The 20,320-nt window shown below is 35.9% G+C and overlaps 2 protein-coding genes and 1 long non-coding RNA gene across 4 annotated transcripts; 1 reads left to right on the forward strand and 2 right to left on the reverse strand.

Moving 5' to 3' along the window:
* Positions 1–587: 587 nt before the first annotated feature.
* Positions 588–4,455, reverse strand: LOC117631910 (serine/threonine-protein kinase haspin homolog). Its single transcript, XM_034365252.1, has 15 exons — positions 4,355–4,455; positions 4,185–4,272; positions 3,977–4,078; positions 3,532–3,634; positions 2,847–3,397; positions 2,605–2,728; positions 2,409–2,518; positions 2,168–2,279; positions 1,899–1,991; positions 1,755–1,816; positions 1,545–1,675; positions 1,380–1,450; positions 1,244–1,296; positions 1,056–1,122; positions 588–859 (listed from the first exon to the last, which is right to left on the reverse strand). The coding sequence occupies exons 1-15, from the start codon at positions 4,368–4,370 to the stop codon at positions 734–736; spliced, it is 1,809 nt and encodes a 602-aa protein (XP_034221143.1). The 5' UTR covers positions 4,371–4,455; the 3' UTR covers positions 588–733.
* A 1,611-nt stretch (positions 4,456–6,066) lies between these two features.
* On the reverse strand, positions 6,067–8,012 carry LOC117632312. The gene is made up of 2 exons (XR_004586457.1): positions 7,853–8,012; positions 6,067–6,406 (listed from the first exon to the last, which is right to left on the reverse strand). It is a non-coding gene; the product is annotated as an uncharacterized LOC117632312 (long non-coding RNA).
* Positions 8,013–14,617: 6,605 nt separating this feature from the next.
* On the forward strand, positions 14,618–19,479 carry LOC117630759 (probable receptor-like protein kinase At5g18500). 2 transcript variants are annotated; one of them, XM_034363523.1, is made up of 9 exons: positions 14,618–14,980; positions 15,228–15,334; positions 15,737–16,421; positions 16,519–16,623; positions 16,883–17,005; positions 17,081–17,251; positions 17,395–17,524; positions 18,275–18,487; positions 19,027–19,479. In XM_034363523.1, exons 3-9 carry the CDS (start codon positions 15,757–15,759, stop codon positions 19,150–19,152), a joined length of 1,533 nt encoding a protein of 510 aa, XP_034219414.1. In that variant the 5' UTR covers positions 14,618–14,980; positions 15,228–15,334; positions 15,737–15,756; the 3' UTR covers positions 19,153–19,479. The 2 variants fall into 2 exon arrangements, with proteins under 2 accessions (XP_034219414.1, XP_034219415.1); XM_034363524.1 differs by having other exon boundaries at positions 15,263–15,334; positions 19,027–19,464.
* Positions 19,480–20,320: the final 841 nt, after the last annotated feature.

Here is a 20,320-nt window from a genome sequence, read left to right on the forward strand (position 1 = left end):
TAAACAAACCATGTGAAATTTACAGCAAGATTTCTTCTGCAGCTTTATATTTATCATGTATCGTTTTGAGGTGAAAGCTATCAAGAAAATGCAGGGTACCATGTTCTCAAATGCATGATAAGGACACGAGTAAATCTAATATTTCCAAGTAGCACAGTGTGAAAAAGTAACCACAACCATTAGAGCCACCTTCTTTCTGCGGATTTAAAATAAGATAGAACATGCAACGTAAGAGTGGACAAAGACAACCCATGTGGAATAAGCTATTATGCTGCATTTAAATTTCAAAGTAGTGAATCAAAAGCAGCTTGTCTGACTAGGTCTTAAGCCGAAAGCAAGCGAGAGAGAGAGAGAGAGAGAGAGAGAGAGAGAGAGAGAGAGAGAGAGAGAACAGTCATACCTGTTATGTAAGTTTGATAGATTTAATATGAATTTGGAAAAGTGGCCTCGGATTAATATGAGGGGAAAAGGGGTGACAAAAGTCAGGATATATCATATGGGCATATTCAATATGGCAGATTTGCTTTGTGGTTTTGTTTGGTTGCTCATAAAGTTAACTTCTTCAAATCAAAACTATTGCACTTATCTTATATTTTTCATTCATAAAATTAACTCCATCAAGGATCTTGTACACTTCACTACATATTCACAATATTCTTCCTACTCATTGGAGCCTCAAATATTTACAGTTGTTAATGCAAAATTACAACATCTTGTCATTCTTAGTTGTTTCTCAGATGCCACCATCAACCAACAAATTACTGAAAGAGGGATCAAGAAGTGCTTCTCTGGCTGACTGGTATTTGTCGAGACGCTTCTTCAATGAACGGAAATCTCTCTCGTCTTTTGAAGTTCGTTCCTAGCATAGAATGAATCAGTCAAAAACATGTCATTTCTTCTTACAGTGCATAGTTTTAAAACATTAGACTTAAAATTGATCAGTTTTCACCCCTTTGTGGTTGCCAGCATAGAGAACCCCTGCCGCTGTTGTAGCATTTGTATAAGAAAAATTACAATAGTAAGTAGTTTTCTAAAATTAATTAAGAAAAACTTACAAATGATTTCTTTAGCAGTAAGACATCCACCAGGTACATCAACCACAGTGCATTTGTTCGGGGGAAGCTATAAAGATCAGAAGTTAACAATGATTCAGCACTAAAAAAATTCTTCTTTACTTTTCAATTTTGACTAACACATTTTCCCTTTTTGTGTATGATAATTAAATTTGATATATCAACCATACCTTCCCTCCCAGCAGTCTTCTGTTACCTCCTTCATCTTCCGGTATGTTTCTGACTGCAAATGATTTAACTATCATTTATTTTATTTCATACAACAAAGATAAATTTAATGGTACAAATTTAGTTTCAATTCCTTACTTGTTTATCGCCCTTTGGACCTTTAAAGAGCTCAGGATCCGAAGATAGGTCTAGAAAGAGTATGTCATCACCTGTGCATATTTGATGTTTGTTAAGTATGCTACATCAACAATTAATGTATCCTCTAACCAAACACATTGCAAAAGTATTTTTACAAGAATTCACCAGTGTTGATTCTTGAAAGAGTGAAATCTATTATTGACATCCCCAATCCAAATGTTTGGATAAACATCTGTTTTCCCTCAAGAGTGAACGGCATTGTAACAGAATCATTCCGACTTAAAAGAATGTTTCCCCTGTAAAAAATGTATATTCCTAAGTCAGCAGCACTCATAGATTCCAAAGTCATTATTATACTCACAAACACAACCATACCAATGAAGATCACGGTGCTCAAATTCATATGCAGCTTCAGCTACAGCAAGGGCAGCTGTAACCTGAAATGATAATCCAATCATTTAAAAACAAATTGAAGTTTCAGGAATCACCACAAGAATTCTGTTATAGTGTATACTTTACCTGGACCAATAAACTCTGTGCCTCATCAGTGTTCCGAAGTACAAAGCTTTCCAGATCCTTGCCACCATGCTCTAAAACAAACACGACATAGCACTGTATGCAAAATTGTGAGTTGCATTGAATAAGTCTAAGTAACGTTAACCTCATAGTATATGAATCATTTATACTTGAGAAGATCACCAAGTCTTAGTTATGGAAGATTATTAGGACGACTTTTAGCTTATATACCAAAAAGAATATTAGACAAGTTTAAGTAGAGAAGGAAAAACCTGGTTATCTGGAAACGCCTTAGGGTGATCATTTTCTGAACCATGATCTTCATCCCAATCCTCCCATGCGCTGATCAAAGCAGCATCATAAGAGCCTTGGCATACTCTCAAACTGTAAAGGAATCAGATCACAGAAAGATGACAGAATAAAAATATTGCAACTGATACGATCATTCAAGTAATCAATTCTATTAAGTCTTAAGCACTTGTGGAATGATAGAACTTTAAAGTAAATACATACTCTATGGTTTCGATAAACATGGTGCAAGCATTTTGAAAATCACCCTCATGTCCTCTTAAATAATTAAGAGTGCGGGAAAGTACGACCTCTTCTAGCAATTCTTCAGATCTCTGGAGCACAGTAACTTCATTACAGTATCATTCAACAAAACGAGAAATCCCATTACTAGAAGAAGGCATAGGACTGCAGCAGGTACCTTTTGCACTTCCCCATTCACTAGTATGTTACCATCAATTGGGACTATTTTGCAGACATAGTTGCCAGCCTTGAAAGCTTCTCCAAATGTTCCTTCCCCGATTTTGGTAATCTTGTCTAGGTCACTGTTTCAAGAAATTTGTATGTTATGTTAGCTTACAGAAGCAGAGGATCAGCTAAAATATTGTGGGAAAAGGGGAGTTCAACTTGTAAAGGCAAACATATTACAAACAAGGAGCTTACCAATAGGAAGAAAAAACATCCCTAAATTTTAAGGGAACTGACTGTCCACATACTGCTAATAGAGCACGAAATGGATCCAAATCTTCACTATCTGATGAAGATGATGCCAGAGAGAGTTTCTTTACAGAAGCTACTATATCTTCACAACCGTCATTGCCCACATCCGGCACCGTTTCAAGCACATTTCCATCAACCAAACTCAATTCAAATCTGCTTTGCGCAGAAGGCAAACGAGAATTGACTTTACTAGAATTTTTTGGGGTTTTCAAACTTGAAGATTTCAAATTGTTACCACCAATGGGTTCTGAAGGTATGGGCCGCATGGTTGAAGTCTGCAGTATCTTAGACAATGTACTGGAAGGCTCGAAAGTGAAGTTTAGCTTCTTGAACAACCATTTATCTAATGGAGAGCACAACTTGGGTAATGCAACAGTATCAGTTTGGTTGCCCGCAACCCATGTAGTAGGTTTGGGAGAGGGGCTCTCCTCCAACAACTCAAAGGCATCAACCTCTTGAAAGTAAGCCTTCTCCTCTTCAAATTTGTACTTCCCCTGGAGATTCCGAACATTAAAAACAGCATACGATTGTGTTTAAACTTTAATAAAGTACATGCAATTGAAGCATTGCAATGCTAATAACAACATGCAAAACAGAAAACACAATTTTTCTTTAAAAAGGAGCTCACTTTGGGAAGAGCAGCTTTTCCTTTTCTCTTTCCTTTTCTTTTAGGCTCCTTATGTTGAGGATGATACTCAAAGCAAACACCAACAGCAACACTTGTCCTCCCTCTATCAAGCACAAAAAATCAATCAAAAGCTGGAATGAGATAGTAGCTACATTATTTAAGCAAAAGTTACAACAGTGACTAACTATAACAAGCTCGATCTATAGAATCGAAAATGAAATTCAGTAAATGGGTGCTACCCAAACAGCCCCTCACCACTAACCACATAGTAATCAAGCTCATACCACAAAACCGGGAAGCGGAAAACAAAAGGAATCATAATAAACACAAACCCAAAGTTCACAAGACAGCGCTGATAGACAGAAGTTCAACAGCAATCTCGGAAGAAAGAGAACGGGTCCAACAGAGATAGAGATAGAGAAAAGGTGGGCGCTTTGAAATGAACCTTGTAGAAAGGGAACGTGTCCAACTGGTTTTCCTGTTGAGAGCTCCAGCAGCAGGAGCTAAACTCACCCTTCCCACATAACGAGCCGAACATGACTGCTTTCTGAGATAGGCAAAATCAAAAACACATTGAGAGCACAAATTAAGAAACTTTTTGGTTTCGCAAAACAAAAACACATAAACACAACAGAGATTAGATTTGAACATACGAGGGTTCTACATCTTGAGTGGGTTTGTTGGGCTTTCTTCTTCTGTAAATCGCTTCACACTGTTGTCGTTGATCGGCGACTTTACCTCCTGAAATGTATTCCTTAATAATGGAAATTAACTAGGGTAATGGAGAAGACTAATGGAAGAAATTAGGGTTTTCTCTCAGTACCTGCGTTGAAGTCCATTAGAGAGAGAAGGATTTTGAATGCTTCGTCTTTTGGGCGGGAACTGTAGTGGAGGCAGAGATAAAAAGATGAAATGTTGCGTTCATTGGAGAGAGAAAAGGGATGGCTTATAAGTCACCATTCTTACGACTTAAACGGTGCGTTTGGTGTAGACGGCATTATTCAGTGGGCTGGGCTGGAATGGCTGGTGCTTCTTTGTGTTTCTGATCTCCGATTGTATATTTAAAATTTTTAAACCCCAACTACAGTCTACAGCCCAGGATTGTGTTTCCCTTTTTAATTTTTTTAAAGTGGTTCTATGTTCATTTCAATCTTCTCCAAATAAAGATGAAAGAGAAACTCATTTGTGGATTTGCATTAACTAAAGTTTTAGCAACCTTGTTGTTCAACCCTATTTTCTAATTTCCCTATGATATAGAATCATTGCTTAGGCTTAAAGTCGATCATGGCCCGATTTATTAGATCTTCAGCAAGGGCAATTCGAACTTGGATGTAAGGAGACGGATTCACTATTATGAGAAGGGAAAAAATTTGCTTTCATCTAATTATCTGTATCAACATTGAGAGCTTCTCTAAAATGGTCAGTTTCCACTAAACTCATCCTTCTTGTGGGCGAACAATTAATTAATGCTTAGCTGCCCTGTGCTTCTTTGTCTTGGCATTTGTTGTTTAGCAAAGCCTGGAAGCCTCTGCATAGACAATAATGAAACCACCACTATTTGTTCACTCATTTGTTTGGTTTTTTTTGCCATTTCTTATGGTGATTATTGTATTTCATCCCAATAGTATTTTTCTTGTGACTTTCTAATATGTTTGTATCATGCATGGATATATATTGCTCTACTCTGAGCATTATTTTCATTAATCTTAATTTGTTTGGAGAGCAAAATTAATATTGATATTCAAGCAAGAAAAAAGGGGAAATTTTAAACTTTATAATCAAAACTCAAATCATTTCGAAAGGACAATTAGACACAACACAACGACCTAACCAGTATCCTGCATAACCAAACCATATACCATATGGATGTTGAGAATAGTGTAATCAAATTAGACCATAAATACATATCCAAGTTCTAAGAATTTCAACATGTGGTATCAGCTAACACCCAAGTCTACACCTATCGCAAAAAACTCCGGGTAAACGTTTCAAAAAAACACTTTCATGTAATTTATATCCACAAACCATTTGAGAAATGATATTGTTTTTCAATCCGGAATCCTAAAATTACATTATGCAGGAGAAGAAGTCATTGTATAAACATTAGAAACATACCAAAACTTACAAGCATTTCATCACATGAAATAAGAACACTCCATAATTTTTCTTTTTTGTAAATTTATAATGTGATAAATGATAACTAATTGTTCTTTCGCAGTTTTATAAATCCCTTGGGGCATTCTAGAAGAACGAAAAGAAATATCTAGTGAAAAACAGGAGAAGAAATCATTTTAATCAGCATATTGTAGCTAAATCTGGGAATAAATGACGGTTCTGGAGTTTTAGCGGCGATTGGTTACGGTTTACGGACCTTTAGTGACAAAATTTTGTGCCCTATGAGTTTAGCGCCGCTAACCTTAAGTAAAAAAAATTTAGCAACGATATATTTAACCGCCGCTAAAAGTCGTCATTACTTTAAATTCGCCTCCCATACCCGTATATTAATTGGATCACAGTTTTTAAAAAGACTACCCATCAAAAATTTATTTATGCTCACTGGGGATCGCTCATCAGACCGAATAAACAAAAATGTGGTTTATGGAGGAATACAATAAACGGTAAAAAATTGAAACCTAGAGATGGAGCTACTTTTGTTTACATAAACTAATACTCAATAGATATACACTGGAGGTGTTCGCTTTACATCAACCAGTATAACAATTGGAACCCCTGCACTTGAAGGAGTGATTCCAATGTTTTTTTCTCAACCTTTTAATTGCCACTTCCTGCGACACATGGGGCAAATGCCTGAGAAGTATGTGAATTTACCCATTGATGCAATGAAGATGGAACCCGCGGTTGCATGCCCCCAAAACTGCAAGATAAAAGAACAAGCGATTTAGTGAATTATCATCAAGCTGCACCAAAAATGAACAGAATAATTAATATCATATAAAAATTATAAACCAAGAAACACAAATCAGACTGATAATGCAAAATGTGAAATGTCCGAATCTAGTCGGACCAATGCATGAAATAATAAAGGTTTTCCCACCTCAAATGCATGTAATGTAAGCAATTTGGTTGGCCTTCTTGATAATCGAACAATAATGTAGGGTTTGACTATGTACATGATGTTCTAAGGTGTCGGCAGAAGATCCGACACCAGATATTTGAATCATATTTGGTAGTTCATATAAGAAAAAGAAAGAAAATCCAAATGCCAATGCTTGTAAATTAACAATGAACTGCATATTGCATACTATTGAGAAGAGACTTTGTATGGTTCCATGAGTTTTTTTATAGTATAGCAAGGACATTTGTCATTATAAAATGTTGACAAGTGTCATTCTGTATTAGTTGCTTATATGGGTTTGTTAGAAGTCTGCTAGAGAGTTCGTTGGGTCAATTAGTTCAAGATCAAGGTGTTAACTGTATAAAGGTTAACCATTCTTGTAAAACTCTCATTATCATCAGAAATAACAACAATCTTCTCCTTCTACAATTGTCTCTGTAATTCTTTTTATAATTCTTCGTTGTTTTCAGTTTTGAGAAGATATACTCTCAGGAAAAAACTCAGAAGCCTATTACACAGCATAATGCACCAAAACAAAATTCAGACAAAACAAACATACTCTCAGGGTGCTATTACACAGCATAATGCAACAAAACTGTCATTCCAACAATCTTATGCCCAATGACAACTTTCAAATTCAAGTTGTGTCATCCTTTCGAATTCGAATGATCATTTTTCTGCAATCTAAATTTGAAAGGTTTTGGCTTGCAAAAGCTAATTAAAGAATTTTATTTATTGGCATTGGCAGACAAATGAAATTTGAAAATGCGGATTGGCACAACAACATTCTTTAGGAATTTATTCAGTTTCTCAACAGCAACCAAATGCAAACATAGAAGTTTAATGGATAAACCAAAATTATGACTTGCATTGCATCTAAAAAGAAAACGGAAATGTAGAAAACAAACGATAAAAATAGAAATTACATGAAAAGAAGAGAGCTTGAGGGTGTTAAAGCAATGAGCTTGGCAGCCACACCGCCCCAGTTGTCACTACCCACAACACAACGGTGAGGGGTTTGTGAGGAGCTTCATATTTCTCCTAAACTTGATTTAGGATTATTGCATTTCAAGTTCAGAAGGAAAACCCATATAATAAAATCTCGAATCAGCCCTAAATATATCAAGTTCAACTCAAAATTAAGACAAAATCTAAAACCACCAAAGGCATCATATACTACCAGAGAATATAAATCAAAGTTGTCATCATTGTAAGATCTAGAGAAAACCAGCCATAGAAACGTACCTAGGGCAGAATCAGAGCCACGGGACGTTCAACAGAGAAGACGAGAAGAAGGCGAAACGCCAAATCGATGTAGAAGAAGAGACGCTCGCCCCAACCCTCGCCGTCAAAGTCGTCGTCTGGGTTCCAGAGTCCGGGCTTGGACTTGGACCCGAAAGGCCATGTTCAGTCTCAGTCAAACTTAAGCCCATAAACAATGACTAGGACTTGAGAAGCGTGGTCCAATTTAGCCCACCAAACAAGTAGCGATTTTTAAAATCCCAAACTTAGCCCTGGATTGTGTCTCCTTTTTTATTTATTGTCTTTTTCAGGGGTTACATGTTTTAATATGAGTAGCCTAGTAAAATTGTAAGGTGTGGTGGAGTATTCAAAGAACATTTTTGGGCTCCTTGGGAGTGATTCTGAAGAGGCAGATAATCATTTTTATGGAGAATTACTTTTTCAAATAATCACTTTAAGTAATTTTAAGTGATTTTATGTAGAAGCATATGAGAGGTGCTTCTCTCCAAAATCACTTAAAATCACAAAAAAGTGATTTTCTAGAGAAGTACGTGGGAGGTGCTTCTTTCCAGAAGTAATTATGGCATATTCAGAATCACTCATAAATGAGCCGTAAGTACTTTGATTAAATTTTCTATAGGAAGTACTTTCGCTTATAAGTAAGTCATAGCCCAATATTATTTGTGACGCAAGATTCAATTGTAGAAAAAGTTGGCTTACATAAGCCTTTCTTCTCTTTCCTTTTCACGGTCATATGAAAAACATATAAGATCTATTATTTTGCCTCATTGTAAATTCTTTGTAACAACTCTATTTAAACATTTTTTTTTTTGGTTGAGAAATTCTATGATTGCATTCATAATTCAGCCAAATAAGCCATTAGCCACAAAAGGCCAATACAAACTAGTCACAAAAGGACCATTACAATAACGGAGCGGTCTAATATCAAAATTAAGACAATTTGGCGTGTCTCCACTAAAGATCAGGTAGGATCGAAGAAACTCTGGCATAGGCATCCTAACTAAGATTGCAAATTTAGAATAATAAAAAAGAGATAAAGCTTGAAAAAACCAAGCCACAACAATACAAATAAAACTCTCACAAAGGAGAGATGAAAAGCTCTCACAAAGGAGAGATGAAAAACTCTCACAAAAGGAGAGGTGAAAACTACACAGAGAACCCAAAGAGTCTCTGCAACTTATTCCAAACATAAAGAAATTGCAAAAAAGATGGTGGTGGAGATCCGAACCGAAATGCAGATGAAGATCTAACGCTGAGCCGCAGCCGCCTATAATGGTTGGATGAAAATCATAACAAAACTAAGACAAATAGGGAAAACCCTTTGTCTCTGAAAATGGGGAAAGAGGTGAAAGGAGGAAGAGAAGAGGGGAGAGGGGGTAAGAACAATGGCTTCCTCCCCCCTCAAAGTGGAAAAGGCTCTAAGAGTGTTTTTTTGGGAGAAAGGGAGCTAGGGTTTCCAGCCAATCTTCTGTTAATTGACTTCTACTTTGTGAATTTTGACCTATGCTAGAGTCTCTATTTAAACAGTTTAAACTTATTTTTAAAAAATTCAGACACCCTTTACATTCCCGTATTCAGCTCCCCAAATTTGCATCTCTCCATGCTCGTATGGCTTTGCATTAACTAAATTTTAGCACCCTTGTTATTGACCATTCCCAGAGAAGATACATTTTCCAAGCTCCATTTGATATAGACCTGTTGCTTAAGCTTAAATTCAATCCTGGCCCAATTACAGATCCTAATGTTTTTAATTTAGTGTGTCTTTTAGCTCTTCAATTGGCTCTAATTGGAAGAGCTCTCAACAATCATGCATCAATATTTCCTTTTGCTTGAGAAATTGATTAGCAAATATCACTTTCTTTGTTTGGGAAGAAAAAAAATTGGTACTATCTAATTATCTCTATCACAATTGACAGTTTCTCTAAAATGGCCAGTTTGCACTAAATCCATCCTTGTGGGTGAACCCATTAACTAATGCTTGGCTACCCTGTGCTTCTCTGTCTTGCCATTTGTTGTTTAGCAAATCCTAGAAGCCTCACCACAACTTGTTCACTAATTTGTTTGGGTCTTTTTGGCCATTTCTATTTGTTGGGTTATATCTTCTTATAAATTCTTTTTTCTTTTCAAGGGTGTTTTGTAATTTTCTTATATGTTATACTATGCATGAATATATATTGCTCAATTTTGATCGGCATTATGTTAAATTTTAGAGATACGGGTTAGTAGCCCACTACTAATAATACCGATATTGTCCACAACTTAACCAGGTTCTATCATAAAAGATCTTAATGATATTAGTAGTGGAACCACTCATATTATATTTATTTTTATCAAGTTTCGAATGTGAGACTTATTATATTCCTCAACACACACTTTTGCTCCTTCCATCAAATCGTGCAATTACAAATTCCTTTAAAAATAAACTCATTTTCATCAATCTCATTTCGTTTCGAGCCTAATTAATATTGATATTCAACCAATAAATAATAATAAAAAGGGGGAAATTTAAAGCTTTATAATCAAAACTCAAAGGGACAACTAGACACAACACAATCACCTAATCAATATCTTGTGGATTTTGGATAATGCTATATTAACCACTAATGTCCTTGTTTAAGTCACATAAGCAACCATACACCATATGGATGTTGTGGAAAGTGTGACCAAATTAGATCATATACACATATCCAAGTTGTAAGAATATACAATAATAAATAATCCTAATTAATTTGCAAGTTAGCTTATTATAATATGGTGTGGGTAGGGCACAAGATGTCTGACTAATTTTTTTTTTTTTAATTTAAAAACTTGATGACATAATTATGTGATGATTAACTGAATCTGCAGGTTCAGAGGATACCAAACGATATCTTTCAAATCAAATTTTGTTAGGGTTTCTTTTTCAAAGTTTATGGATAATGTAGACGAGCCACCCTATAAATCATATCGCTCTTTCATTTTCAGTTGATGAGGAATTGTAATCAATATTTCTTTTGCAGTGCCATATCTCTTTCTTTTTAGTTTATTCCTCTCTTTTTCACCTCCTAAAGTCTTTTCTTGTCCCTCTATAAACCCTAGCTCGTTCAGGTGGTATTTAATTCATGTTAGTAGTTGCTTATATACTTTCTGCAATGGTTGAAAAGATGAACACTATTTTGCAAAAAAAAATCCCCCAAAAGGGATAATCTTTCGAAAAGGATAATGTTACATACATTTTGTTTTATTACACTAATATCTCTTGAAATTTTTGGTGTTTTCACAAAACTCCTTGAGATTTCAAAAATTATACAAACACCCCCTGATGTTTCAGATTGTTTTCACAAATTTCATTCTCGTTGATTGCTCGTCCAAAAATTGATGATTTCATTACAAAAAAAATATGTATGCAAGTGACAAAATTAACCTTAATGAATGAATGTGCAATGTAATCTCAAAGGCTAGCTTTGTCATTTAAAATTATATATATGTATATAATTACCAATCATTAGACGAAAAATTAACGAAAATGGATTTTGTGAAAACAATTTAAAATCTTAAAAGGTGTTCGTGTAATTTCTAAAACCTTAAAGGATTTTGTAAAAAACCCAAAATTCTTAAAGGGTGTTAATGTAAATAACTATGTTGTTTTATTGTTATATAGTATAGACTATGACGCATACAACAATTCCTATGATGGGAAGTATAGCATGCTTAGAAAACTAGAAAATTTGGAATTTACGAGGGCCTTTTGGTGGGCTAAAAAGTCGTGCTAGCTAGCGCTCTGGTCCACATTCCCTCAAATCTCTGCAATCTGCATGGATTCCCCCCATTCACCGCATGGAATTGGCGTATGTCAATGTCATGCCAAGAATTATTTGTCATGCCACGGTATTCAGCTAAGTTTTAATCATTCACTCAATTTTGTTTCATTATTCTTCCTAATCATCATGGTTCAGAGTCTCAGGAGTCACAACATGTTACAAAATTCAGATGTGATTAGATAAAATATTAAACTTTGATGGTGCATTTATGTATTTCACAGAATTTTATCTAAAAAAGGAAACAAACATGTAGCGTAATATAAAATTGTGTATCAACTAGTCATTAATTTAATAGTATTTTTCGTTTTAATGCTAGAAGAAATCTCAAATTCAACTCCCTAGTTTTACAGAAAAATAATAGTTGTGTAAAGTCAACAACTTATCTGTTTCAACCATAAAAACCTATTTGGTTGAATCTTGCATGTAATGGTTGTCTAAACATGTCACTCAGCAATTTCGTAATCATATGATTCAAAAGAAAGATCAACTTCACAATCACCGGGATCCTAAAGAATCGAACTCAATTAATGCAGTCTTTTCAACATAAGAGTCACGGGTTGCGCGGCTAAATGAAAATGCATAATTTTAACCAAAATTATAACATTATGCCACATGCATTGTGATCAATCAACGGACGTCGCTTACATTGCATGCAATCAATTTATAAGTCTGATCCTCCTTGAAGGCAAGTTTTTTGTTGTCGTTATTGTTATAGGACCTCTCTTATGTTTTTTTTTCTTTTTTACAAAGTAATATTCTAAACGGCTCTAATGTTCGGGGAGGAAAATTAAACTCGAGTGCAAAAGAACATGCACATTATCTTAATCAACTGGCCTAACTCGCATACGCAAGACCTCCCTTATGCTAAATTAGAATATTAATGGCACACAGCTAAATCATAAACATAACTTATTCAATGTCAACAGACTGAACAGATCATTGCATGGAAACGTTACGCCAATGCTGTGGTGATGATGGTCAGTTTTAGCATGAGGGTTTTGGCATGTCAAGCAAGGGATCAGATTCATCAGAAAGGGAAACCTAAGGATGGCAGATGGGGATTGCTTAGCTTGAATTATTTAGGTCCATGTCATGTGTTACATGCCTGCACGAAAAAGCAACCGATAAATAAAATCCAAAAAATATAAATATTTGGCCACAGTTATGGCTACGTACAAGATTTCAATACGCATGCACGTTTTAGACAAAACCATGCAGGCACCTAACATCCACGTACAATTATACAAGCCAATTGCTTGAGAGGGATTCTTTTGCCAAGTTAGGCACAAGCAATTGTTCAATACAGGGTTGATAATGTCGACATTGAAAATGTTGTGGTGGTTGTTAAGAGCTTGTACACATCGGTAGCTCAAGCCTCTTTAATTTGAGGGACGATTTCCTAACGCCTAATAATTTCTAACACCAAAATAAAAAGCACCAATCGATCTACTTCTATGTTTATATGAATGGACATGGACATAATTTTGGTAGCTATGTGTAGGGCCATATGGGGTATAATGATTTGCAAATTAACAAAAATTCAAAGAAAACTTGATTTGATGGGCGATTTACGAGCGGCTATAGGATCGAAATTCCTTTTTACTGCTTCACATGGCTTCACAAAAAAAGAATAGACTACTTGACTAATTCGACGATCAAATATGTATTATTATGGATAACACAAAGTCTCAAGCCTTAGTGTAAGTGTGTGCGCGTGCTCTAGTGATGATTCCTTCGAAGAGGTGAAATATTCAATAACTTGTTTACTTACCTAATGGTCAATTTGGACTAAGAGACCATGTTACAAGAAAACTAAAAGAAGCCAGTGGTCCCAATTTTTATTTGTTTAAATATAAAACTGAGATCAGGTTGCAGGAAAACTACCAAGAAGTGGACAGCTTATGCCAGATACCAAATTGCCAGCGGTGATTTCTAGAACATATAATATAACTCAAATAAATCATTGAATATTTTTCCTTCTTTTTTTTTCCCTCACCTATTAGTTTGTGGATGAACTAATTTTTTCTTAAATATAGTTTTATTTAATTATTAAACCTATTAACATATTGATTGGCTCAAAAAAAAAAAAGAAAAAAAAAAGTGAATGTTGTGTGGTGTTACGAGTTTTAAATTTGCAGCCAAGAGGGGAAGCACACTGAAAACTATATGATATAATAATATTCTACTAGTGCTTTTGCATAACAACTGATTCCCTATAGCATTGACAAACCAGAAAGGAAAAAAAAATCCCTGTAGCATGCTGCATTTCAATAGTTTAAAAAAATAATAATAATAATGTTTTTGTATATTTTATATTTGTTTTCTTATTTCAGTTTTTATGGTGCACCGAATTTCCTTGTGGTGGTACCACATGCCTTGTTGTCCTGTGACCCACCTCTTCGTCTTTCTTAGTTCATAGGACGATAAGAATTCGGGATGTCGTTGGATGCATAATTTGACTATAATGTGTAATTCAAATGGTTAAGAGCATGCTAATAATTTTTTTTTATTACAATCAAACCTGAGATTTATAATCCTTTTGGCAATAGCTCATATTTGAAGTGTAGTTATGAACAGGAGTATATTTTGGTGGGAGATTAGAAACCATTCCAAAGTAGAAACAGAGCAAGAAGCAAAGCAATCTCTGTTTAATTTGATAAAAAAACAACTGGTGTTTTTGATAAGGTTGAAGACAACTGGTGACAGATGGCATTTACATTCCAAATTTCACTAATTGCTCGTACTTGCATTGCATATCCGATATACTAACAGTTGGTTGCCTTTATAAATAACTTGTAACCTATGAACACAGAGGGAGGTGTTTGACTTGACCAAGTAACGGCTGAGATTCGAGAATTGTAATCCGAAAAAAGGTAAATTTATTTTTTTATATTTTAATATTTAAAAATGACAACAGATGTAACAAAAGAGCAGAAAACTTGAGAGCTGTTACCACAGTGGTGTCTAAGATTCACACACCCAACTCAATTCACAACAGAAGCAAGCACACAAATACAGCAATCAATTCTAATAAATAAATACACAATAATGGGAAAAAAAAAAGGAGAGACATTAAAGTAAATTACTGGTAATCAATCAGTCGTGTTCATATCAAATCAGGAAAATCTGAAGACCTTTACATCACAGAATTCCATGCTTCTGTTTTACTGTATGTGTTATGTTTTTGAAGGCATCTCAGTCTGAAGACTCCAAACTCACCACCTACCACTGATAACTCCATCCCTTCTTCTTATATCCCCACCACTCACAAATATCAGTTTTTTCCATGTCCCTCTACCATTTTGCACAGGTACATGATCTTTCTTGTTATTTTTGGGTTTGGATTTTTGAGATGGCTCAGTGCTGGTGCCAGAAAGCTCCATCTCAACTTAGATTCAGACACACATTTGCCCCACAGAGAAAACCCATATAGGAATTCCAGTTTTATTGGCTATATATTTTATTTTTAACTTTTAATTTTAGTTTTGAGCACTGGGCTCATTTGGGTTTCTTAAAGAGGCTTTCTTGATATATGTTTCTGGGTTTTTCTTGGTCAGAGATCTGGAATTGTGTGTTTAATTGTTTGTCTTAGGACAAGGAATGTTGAAGGGGTTTCAAAGATCTGGCATTTCAAGGTTGCTCTTTTGAGTTCCATCACACAGAGGTAAGAGGTTGAAATTTTCTTTTCAATTATTAACATTTGTCTACTTTCACATTCTCACCCCCCACAGAGAATGAATTTGTTTATTGAGTTATTGTATATGCATTATGTTCTGTCCGTATGTTTATTGAACTGCTTTGGTTTGTCTACTAATAATTTGACGTTTCTGCTTAACCCCTGCATCTTTCTTATTTGGTTTATGTGGCTCTGACAAGTTTTCTCCTTTATTGGTAGTTTTTTTTTTTTTTTTTTTTCAGTTTTAATTTTTGTTTGGAATTGGTTAAAAGTACCAGGTTGTAATTTTATCATCCCTAGTTGATGCTAATGGATTGAAAGAAAAGATTTTGACAGTGATATAAATGATGAATCAGAAGCAATCTTAATGTGAGATTCTGCTATGTGTAGGGTTTTTGGTATCTGATAGAATGGCCTCCGATCTGAAAGCAGAGTTATCCAAGGAAGCTTTCTTTAATCTGAAGGTCTGGGAAGTAATTGGAATAGCTGTTGCATTATTTATCATAATTATCCTCTCTGTGCTATCAATGTGCCTTACTTCACGTAAGAAATCAAGGAAAGCTAGGGACAAGATTCCCCTTAGTCAAATCCCAACTGTCTCAAAAGAAATTAAGGAAGTTCGAGTGGAGCAAGTATCTGCAAGTGAATTTGCTCCTCGTGATGGAATTCTTCTCACCATTCACGACAAATCCAGTGACAAAGAATCAGATAAGATCATGCTCCATTTGGGTATGGGCAAATCGAAGAATGGAGAGAATAGCAGCCAGTCAGGTTCATTTAATCAATTAGAAAACGATGGTGGCCTGTACCAATCTGGAGAAGAAGGGAGTTCCAGCACTGTTACGGTGTATAAGGCTTCTTCATCGTATCCAATAACTGCCCCGTCTCCTCTAGTTGGCCTGCCTGAATTCTCTCACTTGGGTTGGGGCCACTGGTTTACATTGAGGGACCTTGAGCTTGCAACAAATCGGTTTTCAAAGGAAAATGTCCTTGGTGAGGGCGGATATGGAGTTGTTTACAGGGGAAATCTCATCAATGGGACTCCAGTGGCCGTTAAAAAGATCCTAAACAACCTGTGAGTTTGCTAATATCCCGACTCTATTGTGGTTTTTCCATTCACCATTCTTGTTTCCATGAATTTGTCTTAACTTGAACTGTTTTAACATCTTTAGAGGCCAAGCAGAGAAAGAATTTAGGGTGGAAGTTGAAGCAATTGGCCATGTGCGCCACAAGAATTTGGTTCGTCTACTGGGATACTGCGTCGAAGGGACTCATAGGTACCATTTTCTTTCAAAGTTTATTAAGTCTGATGAACTAACTGATTGACTCTATGTTTTGAATTGTTTTCTTACGAAAAAAATGAGATATCAAAGTACGTGTAGGTCCCCATAAATTAGGTGGAAACAAAGAAGCTTTTGTGGCTTTAATATCTGAGAGGTGGATTGATCTCTCAGTATTGAGTATATAATAGCCTACTGCTGTTGAAGTAACACCTGAACTACAATAGTTGGTCTCATTTGCATTTCAAAATTTCAGGATTTTGGTCTATGAGTATGTCAACAATGGAAATTTGGAGCAATGGCTTCATGGAGCAATGCGTCAGCATGGATATCTCACTTGGGAAGCACGCATAAAGGTTCTCCTTGGAACTGCAAAAGCGTAAGTCAAATCGCGTACAAATTTTTTTTTTCCAGGTTTTCTAGTTCTCATTGAATGTGATAATACTTGTCGCAGTCTTGCCTATTTGCATGAGGCCATTGAACCAAAAGTGGTACACCGAGACATTAAATCTAGCAACATATTGATTGACGAAGACTTCAATGCCAAGGTATCTGATTTTGGCCTGGCCAAGCTGCTGGGTGCGGGGACAAGTCATGTGACAACTCGCGTTATGGGAACCTTTGGGTTAGTATTATTTCTTGAGCATGACCCTTTTGGCCCCTGACCAATGCTGTTTCTTTCAGTTTTAGATGCTCAGAATAAATCGATTAATTGATGCTAGAGGATTAATTATTTCTCTTGTCCCTGCTTCCCAAAAAACATTTCAGATACGTCGCCCCTGAATATGCTAATACCGGACTTTTGAATGAAAAGAGCGACGTGTATAGCTTCGGGGTTTTGCTCTTGGAAGCAATTACTGGAAGAGACCCTGTGGACTATGGTCGCCCTGCACATGAGGTATGCACAAGTTATAAAAATCAATAGCAAAGAAACTTGATGCAAGTTCTAACCATCCTAAAATACCAGACTCTTGTCAACATAGAATCATAAAGAAGCTTGATGCAAGTTGGATTTATTATCTGTATTAAGTAGTGAATGCCCCTTAAACGAATGTATTCAATAGTGTATGGTAGACAGTTACCATTGACAGTTTACAGTCTAAATCTAGTTAGGAGTGCAGAATTATGTAGAGGATACTCTACAGACAGAAATGGCAATAAAGTTATAATATTGCAACTACGAATGTTCATTGCGTTAATTTCTTTATCTCTATTCTGTAGAGGATACTCTACAGACAGAAATGTCAATAAAGTTATAATATTCCTCTACAGACAGAAATGTCAATAAAGTTATAATATTGCAACTTTGTGGAGTTTTGTTTGACATGTAGTTTTAATGCTCACAGTTGAGGATTATAAGGGAGTGGGAGTGGCAGAGTTATGGGATAGAGTGAAGTTTTGGGCTGCCCTTTGGGCATCAACTTCCCTTGGTTTTAAGGATGTACCCTATCCTACAATTATGCGCAATCTGCTGGCCGTAGTATCTTAAGGGGTTGTTTTATGTTTGGTTGTTTAGTTATGTGTTGAGTGGCCTTGTGCCTGTTTCACCGGCTAGTGTTTTTTTCTTTTTATCTGCGTTCTAAATGCCCTTGTTTTGATCCTTACAAATTTGAATAAAAATGTTTCTATTCAAAAAAAATGCTCACAGGTAAATCTGGTCGATTGGCTAAAAATGATGGTTGGAAGCAGAAGGTCTGAAGAAGTCGTAGACCCAAACATTGAGGTGAGACCATCAACAAGAGCCCTAAAACGAGCTCTCTTGACTGCTTTGAGGTGTGTTGATCCAGATTCTGAAAAAAGACCCAAGATGGGCCAAGTTGTCCGTATGCTCGAGTCTGAGGAATATCCCATACCAAGAGAGGTTAGATTCTCATTCTATCTCGGAAACACAATTTCTGATGGATTGCAATTTGAATTTATGTCTGAAGAAGGATAATGAACCTGCAATACTTTTGATCTTGTTTGCTTCTGAATCCCAGGATGAAATATCTGATTCCATTTCTAACTAACCACGTTGCCTCTTACTTTGTCCTTGTTACATCTATGTTCTAGACCCTTTTAGCTGTCTCCTGAATTGGGGTTACCTTTTTTTTAGTCAATGAAACTCTAGTACTGTCTTGCTTGGAATAAATTATTCAAAATTTGATTGAAATGAACAAAACATTTTGTTCATGCAAAAGATTTAATCAATTGATTATCTCATGCATTTTAATTGCTCAATTTTCTATCCAAATCCCTTTCTCTACAACTACCTTTTGTGTTCCCATGCTCTAATCCATTATGGTGTTGGTCCTCATAGGATCCCAGCTGATTGACATTTACTGGTCAACCAATGGCTGGACATTTGATTTGACGATTTTCAGCTGTCTTTTGAATATAAGTTTTCTTCTTGATGTTCAGGATCGAAGACACCGAAGAACTGAAGCAGGCAGCATGGACATTGATTCCCAGAGGGAAAATTCAGATACTGATCGGAGTGATTATCCGGGTTCAAGATCAGAAAGCAAAGGCTATCAGCGGACGTAATTAAGCCAGTGGTTCAGTTGAGAATCTCAGAAATATAGAAAGTGAGGGTGATTCTTAATTTTTTTTCTACTCCCAAATTCTTGGGTGTCTGTCTGATCTGATGCTATTAGGGCAGGGGAGAGGGGGTTGATGGGGGAGAGAGATGATCCTTGTGTTCCTTTTTTTTTGTTCTCCCTTCATTTTTCCTTTTGTTCCTTTCTGGTAGATGGAGAGATATATTGTTTGTGTATCAAAGTGGTGGTGTTTGTGAAAAACCCAAGACAATGGGGGGCTATGTACAGAATGATTGCTCTTCAAATTTGTTGGATGAAATGCTCCCTTTTTTTAGTTAGATAAAAAAAATTTGTTTTTATGATTGTGTTAAGAACGCTGCAGCCACGACAAGCTCAGAAATTAATAAAAGAACCGACTGTGTTTTATAAATAATGACTCTAATGAAGTCAACTAGATGAATGTTGGTTGATTCAGTTTCTGGCATGGACAGAAGTTCATCTCCATTAACATGCTTCAGACTACTACTTTTGACGAACCAAATTGAATTGGACAATTTTGGATACAAGTTACAGCTGTTTAAAGGACATAAGGTAGTGCAAAATAGACTAAGAGAGCACCCAGGGAAAGAGATAAAGAAAAGAAAAGGAAAAACATGTCGGATGTTGCTGTCAACAATCATAGCTATGTATGAGCTTTTCTGTGGCACCAAGAAAATGGACATCTCACTGTGCTTTGAAGGTTGCTTTGGGTTGAACCCAAACAAACCATCCAATCAGTACTAGGCTATATGCGTATCCAAGTAGGTTTTACATCCTGCCGAGGTTAAGGGGACACAGAATCTTCCATGATTTAACACCCTTTCTTTCATTCTGAGGGCCATAAAAGGCCAAGGTGAAAATAGGTACATGCTCAGGTGGTTGTTTTGGACAGATGGTATTTGATATAATTTCCATTGTCTTGGTTGTCTTCTGGCTTTAATGTTAAGAGGCAGGCAGCCAACTTATTTATTTATTTATATGGTTACTAGAGGCATATCAGTAATTGTTTTTACTTTTCAGAAAGCCCAAGAAGTTGTTTTGTTCTAGTCAGGTGAGTGTTGTGCCTACACTACACTACATCTCTCAGAATTAGAAATCTTCTTGACCCTTATGTTGGTTGACATCTACATACATGT

Source organism: Prunus dulcis, chromosome 6 (assembly GCF_902201215.1).
Source record: "Prunus dulcis chromosome 6, ALMONDv2, whole genome shotgun sequence".
NCBI classification, from domain to species: domain Eukaryota; kingdom Viridiplantae; phylum Streptophyta; class Magnoliopsida; order Rosales; family Rosaceae; genus Prunus; species Prunus dulcis.